The 17,389-nt window shown below is 53.3% G+C and overlaps 1 protein-coding gene across 2 annotated transcripts; it reads right to left on the bottom strand.

Moving 5' to 3' along the window:
• LEMD2 (LEM domain nuclear envelope protein 2) lies at positions 1–16,833 on the bottom strand. 2 transcript variants are annotated; one of them, XM_088067130.1, is made up of 10 exons: positions 16,784–16,830; positions 11,449–16,600; positions 10,196–10,236; positions 9,034–9,109; positions 7,768–7,844; positions 7,046–7,125; positions 4,465–4,610; positions 3,410–3,511; positions 3,225–3,327; positions 1–2,001 (listed from the first exon to the last, which is right to left on the bottom strand). In XM_088067130.1, exons 2-10 carry the CDS (start codon positions 12,941–12,943, stop codon positions 1,851–1,853), a joined length of 2,271 nt encoding a protein of 756 aa, XP_087923256.1. In that variant the 5' UTR covers positions 12,944–16,600; positions 16,784–16,830; the 3' UTR covers positions 1–1,850. The 2 variants fall into 2 exon arrangements, with proteins under 2 accessions (XP_087923256.1, XP_087923255.1); XM_088067129.1 differs by having other exon boundaries at positions 11,449–16,833.
• Positions 16,834–17,389: the final 556 nt, after the last annotated feature.

The following is a 17,389-nucleotide window of genomic DNA, read 5'->3' as shown; positions in this document are numbered from 1 at the left end:
TTATTTGTAATAAATTTATTTTTGATATTGATTTCTTACAGAGCTAAATGGAACATAGAAACAGCACCAAGCCATTGAAGTCTGTTCTACAAAACCAGGTTTAATACAAAAGGATGACAGCAATGCCTGACTCTGCACTTCTGGACGGTTAAAAAAGCTCACCCAAACCCCACCAAGAGTTTAAAAAGGTTTAAGAACAGAGGCACCGGTGTTTTGAGAGAATTTCTCTGGCAGCAGTGATGATCTTGATACATTTTGGAAGAATCAAGGTTGCCTTTATTCCCTATTTATTACAGTGCAAGGGGCTGGTCCTTGCCTCAAAGAGCTGTTGAGTCTCCTGCCCAAACACCCACACCCAAAAGTTTGGGGTCAGAGCCACTTTCATGCAGGATATTCCCCATTTAATGGGAAAGATCTCCTGGTTTTGCTCCTGGAGAGCTCTGCTCCAGCCATACGGAGTCTCTGTGGGCCCCAGCAGCACGAGGGGTACCAGTGGAACGCCCCACGTGGGGAGAGCTGCAGACTCTGCCAGGCACAAGGAACACACCTGGAGTGGCATCACCTGCCCAGGGCTGTGCCCTCAGCCAGCCCAGAGCCTGGGGCAGGAGCAATCTGAGCATCCAGCCCCAGGATGTCCTCAAGGAGAGCAACATCCAGGGGCTACAGGGCTCAAATCACTGCTGGCTTCGCTCTGCAACTTCTGCCCAAGGCCAGCAAAGGATTTGAGTCCTGCAGCCTCAGGAGCTGCTGCAGAGCCCTGGGAAGAGCAGAGCAGCAGCTCCTCTGCTGAGCCTGAACTGCCACACACTGGTGTCATTTCCTGGGAAACAAACGTTCCTTCACTGGACAGAAACAGAAGCTGAAGTGATTACAGACACGAGATACGATGCAGCAGGACTGGGACAGAGCCAGGCTGCTCCTGGGACCCACAGGGGGCTGCAGGAACAGCGACAGTCCCCGAGCTGGCACATCCCTGCTCCAACACGAACACAGACACTGCAGTTGCCCAGCTCAAACATGAACACTGAGCCCTCAGAGCCCTCCCAAAGCTGCTCTGTAACAGCCACTGGGCAGTCCTGGGCTGCAGCCACAGGAAAGCACCTCTAAAAGCTTCCTATATCCTTTATTTCCCACCCAAATCCCCGCCCCAAGCCCCCAAAAAGTAATAAAAGCACACAGACTGCAGACTTAAAAGTGTAACAGGGTCACAAACTCTCCTCCACCACCCCCAGCCCAGTCCAAACCACCAAGGCACGTCAGGCTCCCCTCTCTCTCCAGGCCCACCTTCCCCCTCCTCCCCCAGTTTTGGATGGATGAAGCCAACACAAAACATTCTCCTTGCTGGGAAGCAGCAAGTGCTTCCTCACTGTCTTTGCACTGATAAAAACAAACGCAAACAAAGACACGCCTGCACTGCCACCCAAATGTTTCCATGGGAAATGGTATCTTTCAGCACATTCCTTGATGGACTCTGCCACCAGTTGGCCTTTGCAGAACTGAGGTCAGATTTTGCACCCCCAGGCTCTGGCAGAGCACCCCAGCCCTCGAGAGGGCTGTGCAGTTTATTCTTTGTATTCTTTGTGTATTCTTTGCTTGCCACGGGAGCCAGGTCTCTGTGGAAGGCTCACTTTGGTGCAATTCCAGCTTCCCACCAGCTCAAGCCCTTCTTCTTTCCAAGCCAATATTGCCCTGAACGTGTGTGTTTGGAGAATTTCAGCAGTGAGAGCAAACAGAGCCGTGCAACCCCCAACCCTGGGGCCAGGCCCTGCTCCTCCCCCAGCAGCGAGGGGCCTGAGCCCTGCACAGGGTCCATGTCCCCACCCAGATCCACGGCTGCTCCTCCTGCTGCCTCAGTGCTCCGAGTCTGACAGGTACGAGGGCTGAGTCCATCTCCACACCAGCATGTCCTCCCCTGCCACCCTGTGGGATTCTGTCTGGATCCGGGACTCGTTGGAGGCCAGGAAATCCACGGCTCTCTCCCACACCCGCTTCATCTTTTTTCTGTGAGGAACAGCAAGAAAATAAATGAGAATCCCAAGCTGGTTGTGCTTCCCTGCCTACAGCAACTGTGCCTGTGGATCTGGCTGCCTCCTGTTCCCTGTGCAGGCAGAAAGGGGCATCAAACAAACCCTGGGTTAGAGATTTCACACCAGGGCACGGCCACACAAATCCTGCCTGGGGGGAAGATAAGAGGTTCTGTCAGTGCCCTGAATTTCTGCCTCAATTTGTGCTGCAAAAGGACTCAATGAGCAAATCGCCCTCCCCCATCCTGCACACAGAGATCTCAGCCAGGGGGGTGAGATGTTCACCTTCATGTTCACCCCAGCTTTGGATCCAGCAGTTCTGAGCATCTCACACCCAGGGATGGCTCAAACAGCTGCAGTCATCCCTTGTAGGAAAAGGAATCCTGTGTCTGACACAGAGGGAGGATGTTTCACAGGAGGACAAAGCAGCTCCATCTAACCAAAACACAAGAAATAACCCTGCAAAGCAGCAGGATCCATCCTTGCAGCCCTTCAGCCCCACCACCCACAGAGCAATGACCTCAACCATAAGTCCTGTCTGAGAAAGCCCCAAGCCCGAGAAAGCACAAACCCAACCTGAGAAAGCCCCAAACCTGAGAAAGCACAAACCCAACCTGAGAAAGCCCCAAACCTGAGAAAGCACAAACCCAACCTGAGAAAGCCCCAAACCTGAGAAAGCACAAACCCAACCTGAGAAAGGCCCAAACCCAACCCAAGAAAGCTCCAAACACAACCTCAAACAAACAAACAAAACCCAAATCAAATCATCTCACTCCAGCTCCTATCCCAGCTGCACAACTCAAACTGGCCCCTTTCCAGGCCCACAATCACTGCAGAAGAGCCCCTCTTGGGAACTGCTCTGGTCTGGAGAGCCAAGTAGGATGGCTGGGAAAGGGGACAGCACCAGACACCGAGCAGATGAAGCAGAGGACACCTGATGCTGCAGGTCCAAGCAAACCAGACCCAGGTACTGCTGGACAGAACAAGGACAACTACCCGTGGCACTGCACCAAGTAGCAGCCCCAGGGCTGGCACACTGATCTGCGCCAGGTGCAGGCACAGCCTGAGCTGTGTCCAAGCCTTTCCCAGCCCAAAGGCTCCAGCCTCGTCCTGCAGAGCAGCTCCAGGGATGCATTTTGGAGCTGTCCTGAATCCCATCCTGCTGCTTCCAGCCCTCCTCAGTGCCCAGAGCCAGCTCACCTGCTCTGAGGAGGGATCAGGCTATCCCGGACGTGGAAGATGCCAACGTAGGGGTAACGCTCCAAATTCCGCTCCCATTCCTTGTAGTGGTCCTGGACAACAGCTGGAGGACAGGAGGACACAGCAGTGAGGGCTCAACCCTGCAGGGAGCAGAGCAGGGCTCCCTGTGCTCCCACAGCTCCTACCTATGATCTTCTTCACCATTTCATACATGGCTTGTTCCTCCTCCTCCATCTTCCGCCAGCGATACCGGAGGTAGAGCAGGATCCCCCAAAGGGTTATCAGACCTAGGAGAATAAAAAAAAAGGGAATGCAGGAACTGACAGCTGTGTCCTTGCTGGATGCAGTTTTAGTTCTGACACTGTGACCAAGGCCTGCTTGGAACTGACTCCCAGTGATTGCTTTTGTTCCCCAGAGCAGCTGCACCCCAAAAGCCCTCAGAGCAGCCCCCCCTTGCAGCACAGGGCACCTGTGGATGTGGGATGAGGTGGTGGGAAAGCCTCAGCACAGAGATGCCCTCACAAAAGAAACCTCAGCACAACCACAGGACTTCAGTTCTGCAAATCCCAGAGGAGGCTTTGCCAGAGAGGCCTCCCCAACAAGAATCACTCTGGAAAACTGTCAGGTTTCACTGCTCCGTGGAGAGCTGCTGGATAGGGAAGTAAAGCCTGGGGCTCCAGTGGCAGCCCAAAATGCAGGAGATGTGTATGAAAGGTTTAGGACTGACAATGCCCCCAGTGTCTGCAATAAACAGAACTGTCCCTTGTCACCCCCTCCCTGTCAGGCTGGATTAGAAACTCCTGTAGTCACACGGCTCTCGTTATCACCTCGCTGGGTAAAACCCCTGTCTCAGCTGAGGCGTGACAGACTATTCCAATAAAACCTCCAACCCTGAAATGCTACAAGTCATTATTAAAGAGGCTGGAGGACCTGAGAGCTTAGAGCAAGAAAAAAAGAAAAACTGACTCCTTAAGGTAAGTTAACACACTTACTCTGCAGCCCAAAATAATGGGCACTTGAGGAATACCCAGAGAGCTCATCAGCTGCCTGATTTAAAGCAACTTTTAAGCACTCACAGCACAAGAGGAGGGCTGTGGGTATCCTGTGCTGCCAGAACAAAGGTTAATTAGACATTAACTCATCAGCAGATTTATTTCACCTCTGCTAGGCATTTCCGATGGCTGAGGAATGTGTGATCACAAGGCTTCATCCCTGCAGCTGAGCCCCAAGAGCCACTTACTCCAGAAGAAGAGGAAGAGGTTCCTGATGGCCGTGACCACGGCCCGGCGGAAGCGGCAGCCCAGCCCCATCTGGGGGTGGGCAGATTCCAGGCAGAACACTTCCTCCACGCTGGAAACCGGCTCTGACAGGTCCCTGCCTTTCAACCTGATGGAAAGAGGCAGAAAATCTCAGTGAACAGAGCAGGCTGTAACTGCAGTCTTTAATCAAGGGCGGGAGAACAACCAGACTGCGGATGCAGCAGCTCGCAGGAAATGCCCCCACACCCAGGCAGAGCCTCCTGCCAGAACATTTGGGGACTGGCTGATTGGCCAGGAATGGATGTGGCTTCAGGAAGGCAGTGGGGCCGCAGCTCCCACTGGCACATCGAGTGTCCCTGCACTGCCTCTCTGACAGCTCGGAGCAGCCCCTCTCAGCGTGCACAAGATTAAAGTTGGAATTGGATTCCCACCTCCCAGCACGGAGATGGAAACGTTCCCTGAGTCAGAGTCACTGCTCAGCCCTGGCAGTGGGAGCTGGGGGACCCAGGCTGGGAGCAGGAGCAGCTCAAAGAGTGACAGAGCACCAGCACAGAGCCCTGCAGAGCCTCAGCCTCCCCTGCAGCACTGCTGCTCCCAAGCCCAGGCTCACTCCACACTGAGCCATTCCCAGAGAGAGCTCACAGGCACCAAGGGGTCCAAGGGACAGCCTGCAGATCCAGGGGAGCTGGACCAAAGGAGATTGTGTTTTTTAAGCTCCTAATTATGAACAGACCATTAGACAAAGAGGTTTGCTCAATTTACAGGTGCTCAGCTCACAAACTGCAGCGAGCTCGGCCTGGTTCTGGGTTCTGCAGGAGCTGCACACACATGGTTGTGTCCCACCCCCCATCTTATTTACAACCCAAATTCCATGGAAGTATTTAAAACATGCAGTAGAATCACCCAGTGCAAAGCTCATTTCCAGTCCTGCCTCTCAGACTAACAACTAAAAAATAATCTCATGTAGCTAGAAATGCCAGGGGCAGGGTTTTGGGGATGCTGCCACACTGGCTCCGGGGAAGCAGAGCTGTTTGGGGACCAGCCAGCAGAGCTGCTAATTAACAAAATAAAAAGTGGGAGGATATTGTATCCCATGGCTTCTGACTGGAAATGTGCTGGAGTATAAAAATACAAAATTTGAAAACTGTGCATCCCAGCCCACCTACAAATCCAGCCCTGCCCCTAAGGAAGCCATGCCCCATCCTGGGCATTTGCACACCCCAGGAATCAAAGCAGCAGATGCTGTCTGATCTGTGGATCACAGCACCAGCTGCAGGAATATTTAAGAGCAAATGGAGCAGTGGGAATTCCAACAAGCCTTGCCCACCAACCCCAGCACCACGACTGCTGCAATTCACTTAATCAGAGACACATTTAGCAACGTGAAAATGCAAACAACTGTTAAGGCTTTAGAGTTAGAGCAGACTGGAGGCAGCCCACGCCTCCCAGAGGAAGGTGATGATGGCTGCTGACTCTGGATAACATTCTTTCTGTAGGTTATGGATAGGATATTGTGTTTTTTTCCCTGAAAACTGAGTACTGCTGTTCTTTCTGATGGATGGAGCCTGTTGTCTGAGAAATGCCCCCTCAGTAACCCCCCAGCACCCACAGTCAGTCAGGCCATCCTTTCAGGAGGAATTTCACCATGGAAAGGGTGGTTAGGCACTGGCAGGGGCTGCCCAGGGATGTGGTGGAATTCCCATCTCTGGAATGTTCACTTGGATGTGACACTGAGTGCTCTGGTGGGGTTGTCCAGGCGGGGATCAGTCACAGGTTGGTGATCCCAGAAGGATTTTCCAGCCTCAGTAATTCTGAGATTCTGGCAGGTGCTCTGCCAGAGACACAACTGACACTGAAGGTATCATTCAACATCCCTTTCCCTCTGCTGCTCCTCAGGACTTGCTCCAGAGGATCCCAAAGCATGGGTGACACCACCCACTGCACAGAGAGCTTTGCTGGCCAAAGAACCCTCTGGTCCAAGGATGCAGCTCCACAAATGCACAGATGTTCTGGAGAGAGCTTATTCTAGGAAAAGTGGGTAAGTTAAGGAAGAGCTGTAGGCACAGGACAGTGGGCAGGACACCAGGACCACTCCACAGGAGGCACAACACTACCACTGATGGCCACAAGCAGCCCTGGCCTCCAACTTCCATCCCACCTGCGACACATCCCTGGACACATCCCTGTGTCCCACAGCCTGGGCTGGGAACTGTCTCCTGGAGGGAGCTCAGCTCCTATCCTGCTGCAGGGCTGTATTTTCCTTTGGAAGTTTGCCCAGCAAGCTCTGCCACAGCCAATCCCAGCCTATCTGCTAAAGCCTAACGAGCTCTGGGAGCTGAAGGGCACCACTGACCCTGTCAAATTCCACCCCAGCCAACACTCAGATCCCCAACTTTGACACAGTGGGCTCCTACCCACCCAATTCCCAGATCCCTGCTGCTGCTCAGTATCAGCAGATCCCTAACTTTGACACAGAGGGTTTCTGCTCACCAAGTTCCCAAATCCCTCTTGCTGCTCAGTATCAGCAGATCCCTAACTTTGACACAGAGGGTTTCTGCTCACCAAATTCCCAAATCCTTGTTGCTGTTCAGTATCCAGTGCAGGGCAGCTTCAAACTTCTGTGAGGAACTGCCAGTTACATTCTGTGCAAAGGAAGCCATAAGAAGATTAGTCCTCCATTCATTTAAAATACTGACCAACATGATTTCATTACAGCAGTGGGAGAATTCATTCCACAGGGGCTGTCCCCTGGTGAATTCTTATCGGGATTCTGCAAACTGGAGGGAGGAGAACTAAGCCTGAAGGTCTGCCTGGCCTAAAGTCTTCTGACTGGGGAGATGATGCATGAAGCACTTTGTGAAATAACACCATCCCAGACTGTTAGGGCTAACCACTAAATACAACATAATCTTACTGACAGGTTACCAGGAAAGAAATGGAATGCTGGATCAGAGCAGTCTGTCTCCTGACACTCTGCAGTAGAGAAAAATCCTTCTGCCCAGCCCTCAATCCAGGGAAATTTCTGGTTTCACAAGACTGATGGCTCCAGTGAAAAAACAAACTATTAAGATTTACAGGGGGGTGAATCACAGATGGAGGAGAAAATGATTTTCAAAAGAACTGCTGAGAACAGGACTGGCCAAAGGGGAAGTGAGAGATATAGGAGAGAATCAAAGCAGGATGAGGAAGCAAAATAGATGGTGAATTGTTTTAGTGTCTATTATTTATTGCTTTATAAGAGACTAAGCACTGGGTTATAACAAAGCTGCTCAGAGCCCACTCACCAGCACGTGATCCTTCACCTCACTAACCCAAATGCATTTGCTTTTTAAGTTCTCAGGGTTTCCACATTCAAAATTACCTGGTAAAAGAAAAGTCAAATAATAAAATTATGTTTGTAAAAACCCCTTGAACAGCTTAGAACCAGGCTCTGAACGTACACCAAGAAATGCTCGCCTTTCCAATCCACCCCAGCCCTGAGCAAAATGATTCCAGGGTGAGATTTATATTGCAGGCAGATCAGATTATGACTATTAATAAAATCTCAGCCACTGCACGAAGGTTGGATAAGGGCAATCAAACCTCTCACTTCAGAGCTGCCGCTGGATAAGGGCAATCAAAGCTGACACTTCAGAGCTGCTGAACACACACTGAGGGGGGAAAAGTATTGCTCCTGCCCCTTGCAGAGCACAGAACCACAGCTGCCACCAGGTATCAGGTGTGGAGCTAATGATCAGTGTTTAAAATGCCTCCAAGGAGCTGAAATCACAGCTCTGCCTCTAACCCAGGCAGAGAAATGCTGGCAAGGTACTAAATCCTCTAAATCTTGCCTCACCAAGTTGACTAAACAAATGTGCTAAGTAAATCTGGTGGAAATCTGAAGTGAGATTTGAAAAGATTTAGGAATTCTGTGCGGCTTCAGTATCCAAAGGCTTCAGCCTTGAGGCCTGAAATGCAGAAAATGGAACTGAAACCTTTTTACTGATTACCACTGCTGTGAATCTTGCTGAACAGGTCCCTGCTCATGCAGTGGATTTCTAGCAGCCTACTCCATCCCAAAATACCGTTGATGGGCTGGATTTACCCCTGCAGTAGGGACTGTGCTGGGTCAGCTCCTCATGTCAGAGAGCCTGTCCCACTCTGGTGAGGAAAAGGAGAGGCACTCACACATCTGCCACCACATTTCAGCAGAAATGATAATTTCTTAGGTCACTTCATGTGTAAGAACATATCAGTTTACACTCCTGGTTCTATCTTGAAGACAATTTCAAGCTGTTGTTAGAAAAGAATAACAAAGCCAACCAATCCTACCTGAAAATCCCAACACTTCAAGTACAAACAAGGCCCACTCACCCAGGCAGTGTGACAGGAGTGCATTAGCCAAGCAACACTCAGAATAAAAATAAATCCACCTTTCCCTGCCTGCCTCAGAACTCCTCAAAGGGAACTGCCGGTTCCATGAACCCCTCCAGAGTGGGACAGAAGCGAGCTGGAGCTGGGAGAGGCAGCTCCTGCAGGCTCAGCAGGGGTGGGGATGCGCTGGCACTCACCTGCCTGCACAGACAGGTAATTGTAGAGCTCGTGCAGCACGGCCATGGTCACATCCTTGTGCTTGGCCTGACAGAACTGCAGGGCACAGACAGGGACACACATCAACAGTGGCATGGGGACAGCAGGAGTGCAGCTCCAAACACCAGACAGAACTATATCTTTAGTCTGGCTCAGTCCTCCACCACCAGCTCCAAACAGATCTCCTGAATGAGGAACATTCCAGGCACAAGTGACCCCGAGCATCTCCTAGAAGTCCCTCCCCAGAGGAATCAGGTGAGTTTTAAGGTCCCTTCCAGCCAAAACCAGTCTGGGATTCTGGGATTCTATAAAGTGCCACCAACCCTCAGCCCAGCCTGCAGCACCAGCCTCGGACCCACCACAGATGGAAGCATCACCTCCAGAACTTTCCAGTACACAGAACTCAGAATCCAACACAAAACCTTCTTCCTCCTAATCATAGAATGTTTGGTTTGGAAGGGACCTTTAAAGCTCACCCAGTTCCACCCCTGACATCTTCCACTATCCCAGATTTCTCCAAACTCTGTCCAACCTGGCCTTGGGCACTTCCAGGGATGGGGCAGCCACAGCTTCTCTGGGAATTCCATCCCAGCCCCTCCTCACCCGGAAGGATTTATTCCCAATATCCCATCCAAACCAGCCCATGGAATCCTGGAATGGTTTGGGTTGGAAGGGATCAACCCATCCCACGGGCACTTTCCACTATCCCAGGCTGCCATTTTATCCATTATCCAACCCAGCCTCAGGCACTTCCAGGGATGGGGCAGCCCCAGCTTTTCCAAAAATCCATCCTGACAGAGGGAGCAGGGCTGTGCAGGCACTCCACAGGGAATTAGCTGGATTAAATCTTGTACTGCTAAAGCTGAAAACAGCTTTATTGCAAACCAATACCACTGCTGGTACAACTGTTAAAAAGAAATTGATTCACATAATTGGGAATTTAAATTTTTATCTTTCAGAGTCTCATACACACTCCTAACTTAATCTGGCCCATTAATTCCAACTCATCAAGTCTCAATTTTTCTGTAAAACGATAGAACTAATCATTCTACAGGGATACTGCTATGGATGGAATACAATACCTGGAATAATCACTGTTCTGTGAGAGCTCACAAGAGTGAGGATAAATAAATAAATGCTTACCTCATCCGTGCTTTTGTCACAATCCACAGGCAAGAGATTAACTAGGAGAGAGAAGAGGGTGAGTTAGGTGGCTGCAAATTAAGAGCTTTGATCAAGAAAATAATTATCTTTTTAAAAGCAGGCTCAACTTAAAGCCAGGTTCTGCTATTGTTCATCTCCCCCTGGCAGCACCTGGAGGTGCAAACAGCCCCTTCAGGAGCTGCTTTGGAAGCAGCCCCGAGGAAAAACACTGCAGGGATGGAGCTGATGAATGTGTTCAGCTAGGGAGTGAAAACTGGGGCTGGATGTTTCAACAGTTCCTGTTTGAGGAGAAGCTTCACGCTGATCTTCACACTCCAGTGCTGCCTCTTACTGCCCACCAGGGTCACCTGAAATATCCCAGCACAGCCAAGGAGGGAAATGAACCCTCCTGGAGGGCTGACTGCAGCTCTGGGCTCTGCAGGGCCTGAGCAGCTCCTGGCACCTGCAGCATGTCCAGCACCCTGCACTGCCCCAGGGCTGGCACAATTCGAACCTGGGCAATGTTCCTGCCTCCAGAACTCCTGTGTCAGCTGAAACAGGACAATCCAGTGACAATGAGCAGTTTTATCCTGGCTTTGGGAATGCAGCAGCTTTCCCAGCCCACACCAAGGGCACGGTGTGCCCAGGCTCAGAACCAGCACCTTCCCAAAACAGCCTCCAAACCCTTCATTGTTCAGCTCAAAGCCTGAAATATCCCCTATTTCCAACTGTTCCAGCTGGGGAACTCAGCTTTAAAAAACAGCTGCTGGGGAAACCCCTTTCCATTTCTCATGGAAGAGAGAGACACACTGCCACACCTGAAGTGCTGAATTGATCTGCTGCACTTCCTCCTTGAACAGAATAAAGGCTGGGAAGGGCTGTGCTGGCAGAGGAACATCAAAAACATACCCCAGGTACTACACAGACATCATGTCACACCATAAAATCCATCCTTGGCCCAGCAGACATCCATAAAATCCATCCTTGGCCCAGCAGGAATGGCACTCCACATAAACCACATGATTCTGAAGGACTGAAGGCCAAACTCGTTTGGAAAAAGCAAACTTTTGATTTGCTTCCCATGACTAACAAGGTTTCCCATTGGAAAGGGGAGATGGGAAGAGGGACAGAAACAGACATGTCAGGTTATGGCAGTGAGGATGATAAATGTGATGGGAATTGAAGCAATAAAGGGAAAGCAGGAAGACAGGTGAGGAATAAAGTTTAAATGAGAATTAAACCAGTGCACGTACAGCTCTCCTCGCTCCCGTCCAGCCAGCCTGACCCAACCATCTTCACCACGAGGATCCCCAGAAAAATCAGGAGCAGCACCAAGGTGGCGAGGCAGAGGAACTGGGACAGGTAATACTCCAGGCCCTTCCCCTTCCCCTCCGGCTGCTGCCTCGGCGCTGAGCGCAGGAGGGCCGTGCGTGGGGTCACTCCATGCCCCCCATCGCCAACTGCCCGCCACGGGAAGCGCCGGATCAGCCCCCCAGCCCGGCTGCCCGCATCCCGCTCTGCCTCCTTCCCAACGCTGGAAGCCAGGTCCTCCTTCCCTCTCCTGAATAGGCTGCTGAACCTCCCGGGGGCCGCTGAGGAGACCCACTGGGTGCTGGGGGTCACTTCGCTCTCCCGTCTCCACCACATGTTGGAGGAGAGCCCCCTCCTCTCCCCCGCCGTGTCCCAGGCAGCTCGGGAGCTCTGTGCCCTGATTCCCCCTCCTGATGTCCCCCAGTGGCTCCTGGACTCCTCCTCGCTGGGAAGGGGTTTGGAGCCTGCTGAGGAGGCCCAGTAGGGCGTGGAGCTCAGTCCCCCAACACCATCCAACCCCGAGCCAGCCCGGCTGCCGAGCCCCCCGCTCCTCTCTGCTGAGGGGCTCCACTGGGATGCGGAGTTTGACCCCCGAAACCTGTCCAGGGTCGGTCTCAGGCCACTGCTGAGCCCCCCACTCCTCTCTGAGGCGCCCCACTGCAATGAGGAGCCCCGAAACCCATCAAGGGTCGCCCCCAGCCCCTGGCTGAGCCCCCGGCCGTGCTCTGCAACATCTCTGGATGTCTCCCAATGGGACGCAGAGCTCAGCTCCCCGGCCCTGTCCAGCCCAAGGCCCCCGCTCCTCTCTATGGACGTGTCCCACTGCGAGGGGGAACTCAACCCCCCGTGCCCAGCCAGGGATGCCCCCAGCCCACCGCCACCTCTCTCCACAGTCGTCCCCCACTGCTCTGAAGGGCTCAGCCTCCCGAGGCTGTCCCGGGACCGGCTGCCCTCAGCCCTGACGCCTCCGCCCCGGCCCGGCGGGGACCCCCGGGGGTCCCCCCAGGCCTGCCCGCCGCTCTCCCCCAACGTCCCCCAGCGGGACGCGGGCGGCCGCCCCACTTCCTCCTCCTCTTCCTCCTCCTCGTCCTCCTCCTCACTCTCACGGGCGGCCCCGCTGGTGAAGCCGGAGGGCTGCCGCGAGGGCGAGGCCTGCGGCGGCCCTGCGGAGGAGCGGCCCGGGCTGGGCGGCGCAGTGCGGCCGCTGCGCCGGGCCGCTGCCACCTCGGCCCGCAGGCAGCCCAGCTTCTTGATGTAGACCTTGCGGGTGGTGGCGGTGATGGGCCCCGGGCGGTAGCCGAGCGCCAGCAGCTCCTTGCGGAGCTCCGCGTCCGTCAGCTCCGCCATGACCGCGCCAGGCCCCGCCGGAAGCGCCCCGCGGGCGGGAAGCGACGCCGCCATCTTGGGAGGGGCCCCTGGCTCCCCTGGCGCCGCCATGTTGGGAAGGGCACAGGGCGTGTGGGGGAAAGGGCGCGGGGGCGGGCGCCATGTTGAGAAGGTCAAGGGAGGTGGGGACTCCCAGTCCCGCCGTGTCCTGAGGGAGCAGCGACTCACGCTCCTCGCTGCTCCCTCGGGACCGGGGAAAAGGGGGAGAAATGAGGAAGGCAAAAGGCGAAAGCTGCCTCATCTGCGGGACGAGCCGGTCTCGATGATGGGTTGTCCCGCATCGCTGTGTGGGGCCGCTCCTGGAGTGGCTCCTGCCTCACCCCGATGTTCTGACACTTTTAGGGTCATTCTCCCAAAAACGTCCCTTTCCCAGCCCACTTCCATCCCCACATGCGTTTCCATAATTGCTGCCCAGTTGCTGAGCTCTGACAGAACCTCAAGCAGGACCAGGATACAGATCCATGAAATATTTCCTAGGAAGGGGGAGTCCCTCCACACCCCACACCTGAAACAGCAAACCCAAGCGTTGACTTGTAAATTTATTTTGGCACAGCTGTGATGAACAGTAATTGCTTTTTCCTGCCGCCGCCACTAAAGAAAGCGATGAAAGCAGCTGAAATACGGTGGTGTAATGTTGGAATTTAATTAAAGGTAATGGAACAGCGATGCTGAAGGTGCTGAAGGCTGGCTGCATGCCATGGGTTTGGTGATGGATGTGTGACACTGGGGAGGGGGACATTCCCTTGGGAATGGCACCTGTGGGGAGAGGGAGAATTCGGAGGAGCACAAGGCTGAAAGAGCTGAGCTGTGCCTTCCCAACATAAATCACAGAATCCCAGAGTCCATGAGGCTGGAAAATCCCTCCAACACCATGGAGTCCAACCTGTGACTGATCCCCACCTGAGTGCCAAATCCAGTCTTCTTTGGCCACCTCAGGGATGGGGACTCCAAACCTCCCTGAGTAGCCCCTTGCAATGTTAACAACCCTTTCCATGGAGAAACTCCTCCTGATGTCCAACCTGACCCTCCCCTGACACAGCTTGAGGTTATAACCTCTTGTCCTGTCACTAATCCTTCTTTTAGGAGCCCTCTTCCTTAGCAGGTCCCCAAAGCTCACCTCACTTTTTGCAATTTATCCAAGAATGTAGCAACGAGACGCTGAGATTTGTTCGTCAGGTTGGCAACAGCAAATACATCCTCAGCAGAGGCCAAGGAACCCATTTAAAGAGCAAACTCAGCTGTGCTGGGAAGTGTGAACGTGCTAAGCTGAGCCTCCTCTGTGCTCCACTTCCAGCTCATGATGTGGGGAGGGGTCTAATGTAAATAAAAAATTCCAATTGGCTTCTATCACACAGATCCTGTGAGCTCACAGCTCCCACTTTGCAGAAGCTCTGCCTGGACATGCAGATGCATGCTGGCTGAGCTGGTGCAAACTCAGGAATTGCATGAACTCACCTTGTTCTGGAGAAAACAGCAACAAAAGCCCAAACCCATCCTTCCAACTTGTGATTCTGTCCATCAGGGAAATTACCCCTGGCCCAGCAGCCTCATTGCACAGTCTTTGGAGGGGAGGACATGGGATTGGTGTTGGACAAGTGGAGGATGGGGGAAAAGCTGTGATTCCTCCTCAGAAGGAGGCTGGCAGCACCAAAGCTCAGCAGCATCAGGGGCCTATACTTTCTGGAGAGAAATCCTCAACCCCTTTCCCTTCCTGCCCATAGGAGAATCCCCTTTGAACCCCACAGGGAAAGCAGCAGGCATAGACGTGTCAGACCCTCTATCCCCATGGGCAATCTTTGTTCCCATCCCTTGCCCACAGTGCCAATGCTGAATTTGACAGTGGATTTTCTATTTTTGCAACCCCTTCATCATCCTCATGGCTCTGGGAGCACCAAGCGGTGCCGAGGCTACAGATGGGCTAGGCAAAAAGTGTTTCTTGGCTGGTAACAGCCGGAGCTGGCTGTGGGAAGCTGGGACAGCATGGAGGGACAGCCTCCACTTTCCCTGCGAGCCCAGAAGCTGCCTCAGAGCTGCTGGCAGCGGCTCCCATGCCAGAGGAGCAGACGTGCCACGCCGGCTGCTCCAGTTCTGGCAGTCTGGGGACAGGGCTGGTGTGAGCAGAGCCCTGGGAATGGATCCATGCCAGAGCAGGGAATGGCTGCACCCCAAATGCCGCAGCTGAACCCTTGCACCTCTGACTGATGGGCTGCTGAAATCCCACATCCCCACCCACCTCCTTATCCGTGGCTTTTGGGTGACAGCCATGCACATGGCACCAGAGAAGTGTCAGGGCTTTCTTGGGAGCTGGCTGTGCCCATTTGTCACCCTGTCACTCACAGCCATGGCACAGGTGTGACCCAAGAGCCCTCCTGCCTGTCCTGACCTTAGGAAGTCAGAGGTGACTCCATTCCTTTCTCTCCTTTTTCCCTGCCTCTTTTCCCCACCTATTGGCCTGCTCATCCCACCATGGAATTCTTGTTCGGTTTCTGGAGCAGCAGATTCTTCCTGTCTGCCTGCTGGTGTGACCTAGGTGCTGCTGTCTACCAGAGCACCCTCTAGGGCAGGGGGAAAACATATCTGTCCTGAAACATGGAGACCACTTCCTTACCCAGAGCCCTGACAGCCTGGAAGGGGCTGGTTGAGGTCCCTCCATCTCTTCACAGTGAAAATATTTCTGCTTCTCCTGCCCAGGCTCCTGACGGTGGAAGGAATTTACTCCCAGAAGTTGAAGGTGTACTTTGGTGCCTGCTTGGACACATTTGGTACTGCAGGATGGGGCAGGGGTTCCTGTGGTCTCTGTCACAACCAGCCATTACATCCCGAGCTCATTTATAACTGGGACAACTGGGAAGACCTGCTGGCAGAATCCATGGAGGGAGGTCAAAGCTGGTCCTTGCTGATGCAGCTTGCCTGGGTCCAAGAATAAGAGCAGAGTCCTACTAGTGGATCTCCCTCTGGAATTTTCCACAGCATCACCCTGGTGGGAAATGGTCCAGGAAGCAAATCCAAGAGGCTCATGTTCACTTTCTTTCTTTCCATCACTGGAAAACTTTCCTTCTTGGATCTCACAGGGAAGGTGTTAGTCTGGAAAACAATGGGATTGAAGGAGCTGGGAAAAGGGCGCACTGGAGGGACAGCTCTGATCCACAGTGGAGCTGATGGAGGGGGTTTGGGAGCAGTTTGCCCCTTGAGGGGGAATTCTTGTTTTCATGTGGCAAGTTCAAAGCTGGAGTAAAGGTTTGGGTGTCTCTGAAGTAACAAGGCAAGAGGTGTCCTCTGAAGCGAACAAGATTCTGACCTTGCTGCACACTGGTGTAAATGTGGCACAGCTCCTCCTGTGATTCCCATGCCAGCTCTTCCATGGATATCACCCCTCTGCAGATGGAGCTCCTGCAGCCCAGACTGCTCTCACTCCCAGCCTAATGGAATGTGTTACTTCCCATCTCCCTCCCACTCAGAGTCATTACAGAGCTTCCACAGCTCACACTGCCTCAGCAATCCTGGGAGCTTCCTGGAGCTGATCAGTCCCTGGACAAGGAGTGTGCCTTTGGATCAAACATTAGAGCTGTAATCCACTGTACGCTGCCTGTTCCATTATCCACTGGGAGCTTTCTCCTCTCCCGAGGGCTGCTTACGGCAGAGTGCTCCAAGGGGTGTTGTTCCAGCACAAACAGAGCTCTTGGAATGAGCTCAGTGAGAACAGAACTCCTGTTAGGTTGGGAGGATAAAATTGGATTGGAATTGGATATATTCACGTACATACCATTGATCTCATCCATCCATACTTTACATATGTTGGATTTCCTGCTGCCAGCAGAGAGGAGTAGCTCTCAGATAAGCCAAAGGTATGGAAATGGAGAGCAGGATGTTCAAGTGGAATTAGGATTTCACCTCGGGGTGTGTTGGAGAGGCAGGAGAAAGGGCAGAGTGCCGTTCCATCACACTGTGCCTGGCACAGCTGCTCCTCACAGTGCTGGTGGATTTATAGCACCAGGCTGATAGGAGGGTTTTGGGCACAGGGAGGGGCTGCCCATCAGGGCACCTGCACTCTCCAGCGGTGTGGGAATGGGCCAGAGCACCCTCCTGCAGCAGGTAGCTGAGTCAGGGATACCCAGAGAACCCCTCATGTTACCAGTTCAGCCAGGAGATATGGTAAAGGTTTAAAGGTTTGCCTCTGTTTCCCTCATTGCCATAAGGAAGGGCTATGACTTCATACTCCTCAAAGACTGATTCCTCAGGCTTTGCCACACACTTTCACAGAATCCCAGAATCCCTGAGGTTGGAAAAGCCCTTGAGGATCATCGACTCCAGGATGTCCACCTTGTCCCCAGCGCAGAGCACTGAGTGCCACATCCAGGCTTTCCTTGGACACCTCCAGGGGTGGGCACTCCAAACCTCCCTGGGCACTTCCAAGGCCTGAGCACCCTTTCCATGGAGAAATTCCTGCTGATGCCCACTCTGAGCCTCTTCTGGCACAGCTCCCTCTCCTCCTGGCTC

This window comes from Pseudopodoces humilis, chromosome 26 (assembly GCF_049639895.1).
Source record: "Pseudopodoces humilis isolate 2021_Gansu_Grassland_sample_001 chromosome 26, ASM4963989v1, whole genome shotgun sequence".
Taxonomy (NCBI): Eukaryota; Metazoa; Chordata; class Aves; order Passeriformes; family Paridae; genus Pseudopodoces; species Pseudopodoces humilis.
This window is presented reverse-complemented; position numbering and strand designations above follow the sequence as displayed.